At 69.1% G+C, this 3,403-nt stretch overlaps 1 protein-coding gene across 1 annotated transcript; it reads right to left on the minus strand.

Moving 5' to 3' along the window:
- Positions 1–1,209: 1,209 nt before the first annotated feature.
- Positions 1,210–2,742, minus strand: LOC118934292 (homeobox protein MSX-3-like). The gene is made up of 2 exons (XM_036929666.2): positions 2,358–2,742; positions 1,210–1,741 (listed from the first exon to the last, which is right to left on the minus strand). The coding sequence occupies exons 1-2, from the start codon at positions 2,569–2,571 to the stop codon at positions 1,329–1,331; spliced, it is 627 nt and encodes a 208-aa protein (XP_036785561.2). The 5' UTR covers positions 2,572–2,742; the 3' UTR covers positions 1,210–1,328.
- Between the last annotated feature and the right edge of the window lie 661 nt (positions 2,743–3,403).

The raw sequence follows: 3,403 nt of genomic DNA on the forward strand, positions 1-3,403 counted from the left end.
CCAGGGACCCCCGATTTGAGAAGAGGATCGAAGTATTGACTGGCCTTAAAACTCAGCAGGTGGCTCTGCGAGGGGCCAGGACGCAGGTGGTGGCCCTCAGGCCCTCAGCCCCTCCTGGCCTTCCTTACTCAGGGCCCGGCGCCTTCTCTGGCGCATTCACAGACCACAGCTGACCTGGCCTCTTGCAAAGGGTGGCTGGAATCCAGTGGAGGACAGGCAGGTCAGCCTCCTGTGTTCACACCCAGCAGCTGCTCGGCAAGAACCGGGTTGGTTTCTCAGCAGAATCGCGGTGGATTTTCATTCTTCTGGGAAGCCCAGGGAAGCTGGTTACACCGTGATCGCTGCTTCTGGGACGTTCTGTGGAGCCGCCTGCTGGGGAAAACTCGGTCCTGGACCCTCAGAGGGCGGGCACGTCGCCAGCCTCGCACCGACTGCCCTTCCGGGGGGTGGAGCACCCTCTCCCAGGGGTCACTGCCAGCGTCCCAGGCCAAGCTTCCAGGGTTTCAGGGACAGTGACCTCAGAAGGTCCCCCACAAGCAGTCACCCACCCCAGGCACCCAGAACAGACCCCAGGCCGAGCTGTGTTTGAGGTGTGGGGGGGTGCGCCCTACGGGTGCCGGATTCCTAGACAGCCTCCACACGGTGCCAAGCAGCGGCTGGACCACCAGCACCCCGCCATCCAGGCCCCCTTAGGGCAGGCGGTCCTGGCTGTCCTCCGCGCCCCACTCCCCGGCTGCTGCGGGCACACCGGCCGAGAGGGGGCGCGTCCGACCCCGACCCGACATCACCGGAGCCCGGACGCCAGCGGACTCCGACCCCGGCCACCCCGACCTCCCCATCGACTGCGGGGGCACCACCGTTGTGGACACGCCGCTCACTCTCAAACGCGCGCACTCGCTCAGGCTCGCAGAGCTCTTTGCCCCGGCGGTGGAAACAAACCTAGCCAAAGTCGTAACTTCCTTTCAGCAGACTTGGCACCGAGCTGACCCCTTCGTCCCTCGGGAGCGTCCCGAGCGCGCCGGTGGAGGGCTGGGGCAGGTGACCCCGGAAACCGCAGACACCTCGCCGGCGGCTTTGACCAGGGCGAGCTCCGACCCGCCCCCTTCCAGACACTAAGAAACTACGCTCGCTTTCCGGAACGTTTGGTATGCACATGATTTCTAAAAACAGTTGATATATATCTGAAAGACACCCACAAATAGACCCAGGCCTTCTTAAAACACTGTATTAACACAACAAAAACAAAAACTGAAAAAGCAATGAAGAACAGGAGCGCAGGGAGGGGGTGCGGCAGTCCGCGCGGGGCCCTCCCCGCAGCCCCGCCCCGCCTAGGACAGGTAGTACACCCCGTAGGCGGCGACGGGCGCGGCCAGGCAGCCCGGCACCTGCGGCAGGGGGCCCGCCGCGCCGCCGGGCCCAGCCGCGGAGCCGTGCAGGGGGGCGCCCAGGGGGAAGGGCAGGGAGAATGGAGGCAAAAGCGGCTTGGCCGCCAGCTTCAGCTTCGCCAGCTCGGCCTCCTGCAGCCGCTTGGCCTTGGCGCGGCGGTTCTGAAACCAGATCTTGACCTGCGTCTCGGTGAGGCTCAGGCTGCTGGAGAACTCGGCGCGCTCAGCGACGGAGAGGTACCGCTTCTGGCGGAACTTGCCCTCCAGCGCCCGCAGCTGCGCCGTGGAGAAGGGCGTCCGCGGCTTGCGGTCGTTCTTGTGCTTTCGGAGGGTGCAGGACGGGGAGCGCGGAGCGCCTGGGAGGAGAGAGGAGCACATGGCGGGCGCTCAGACGCCGGCAGTGCGCGCCCCTCTCCGACACTCCCGACTCCCGGAAGGGCCCGCGCGGGAGGCAGGCCGGCTTGGGGACCGTGGCCCTCCTGAGAGAAGCCCCGGAAAGCGCCTGGGGTCAGAGAAGACACCGGGCAGGGGCGGCGCGGGGGGCACCGCTGTGGGCTCGGGCTCTGATCCCCAGAGCGGAGGCCCCGCACGCCACGAAGGAGGAGAGCTCTGCCCACCGGGGAAGTGAGCAGGGGGGTCGCCGCAGGAACTGAGCTGAGGACTCGGCGAGGCAGAAGTTAACCGTCGCGGGGACGCTCGGGGAACGGGGGTGGTCGCGCCGGAGAGACCGTCACCAAGAAGCTGCAGGCCGTGGGTTGTGGGCAGAGGCCTGGTTGGCGTCGGACGGCGGAGCCCCTGGGGGCTTGCGCACGGCAGGGGCTCGGTCCGCGGTTCGCTCTCCGCACTCAGGTCGGACCGGTCAGGGGCCGGTTACTCAAGTTAGGAGCGACAGCGCCCTTCCCGCCCTGGTCCTCAGAGCCTGGGCCAGGCGCGCTCGTCCCGCAGCCGAGGACTGTCCGACAGGACACTTACTTGGGGAGGACGGCCGGGCTGCCGAAGGGAACCAGGCCCGGGGCTCCGTGGCGCCCGGCGGCCTCTCCTCCCGGGGTTCCACGGGCTCCGGGCCCAGCATGCGCTCCGCCTCCAGCAGCGACTCCACGCTGAAGGGCAGAGGGCCGGGCCCCGGGCGGCCCCGGCCGCACGTCCTGAGCCCAGGGGGGTTCATGCCGAGCGACGCCGGGGCCATGTGTCGGAGGTGGGGTGGCGCTCAACTCAGCTGCCTGGGCTTGGCGGCGCCTCCGCCCTCCGCGCCTGATAAAAAGGCGGCGCCCCTTTCATACGCCGCTGTCCAATCGCTACGGCCACTGCCTCGTGTGCCTAGGCGTCCATTGGCTTCGCTGACCCCGGGAGGCGGGACGGGCGGGCAGGGGCAGGTTCGCAGCCCGGGACCCGTGCGCCCCCGACCGGGGCCCGTTTGGCACGTCTCTGTCCCACTCGCTAGGCCCGCCGTCCTCCTGCCCTGGAAGCGTCGGGGACACCTGGGGAGTACACGCAGCTGGCCCCAGCCTCCCCACCTGGAGGAGCCTACCGGGCGCGGTGTGGCTGGGCTGCGGTCGGAGCACCGGCAGTGATCGCGCGCTGATCCTGCGACACGGAGAGCTAGGCACCATCGGAGGCGCGGCGCCGGCGCCTCCCTCAGTGTTGTCCCTCTATCGCTGGCCGGCTGCTCTTTCCGCTGCGCCCCAGCACGGAGCCCTTGGCGCGTGCCTGCTTCCGTCGCCTCGGAGTCGGGCTGCGGTGTCCTTGGCACCTGTAGCTGCCGTGCGCCTTCGTGCCACCCGAGCGTCCCACCGCCAGGTCCTTAGAGCAGCCGGCCGCGCGCGTCGAAGGTCCTTCAGCAGGCCGGCGGTGGGAGGGCCACGGGGGCCTACCGGTTACCCGCCTGTGACGCAGCGCTCGGGACACAGGCGGGCGCCCCGCGCCGCTCCTGGCCAGGGCGCGGAGTCCGTCGCTGGTCATTCGCTTCCCGGTCAGTCTCCCGCTTTGCCTTTACTCAGCTGAACGCCGGGGACCCAGGG

This window comes from Manis pentadactyla, chromosome 8 (genome assembly GCF_030020395.1).
Source record: "Manis pentadactyla isolate mManPen7 chromosome 8, mManPen7.hap1, whole genome shotgun sequence".
NCBI classification, from domain to species: domain Eukaryota; kingdom Metazoa; phylum Chordata; class Mammalia; order Pholidota; family Manidae; genus Manis; species Manis pentadactyla.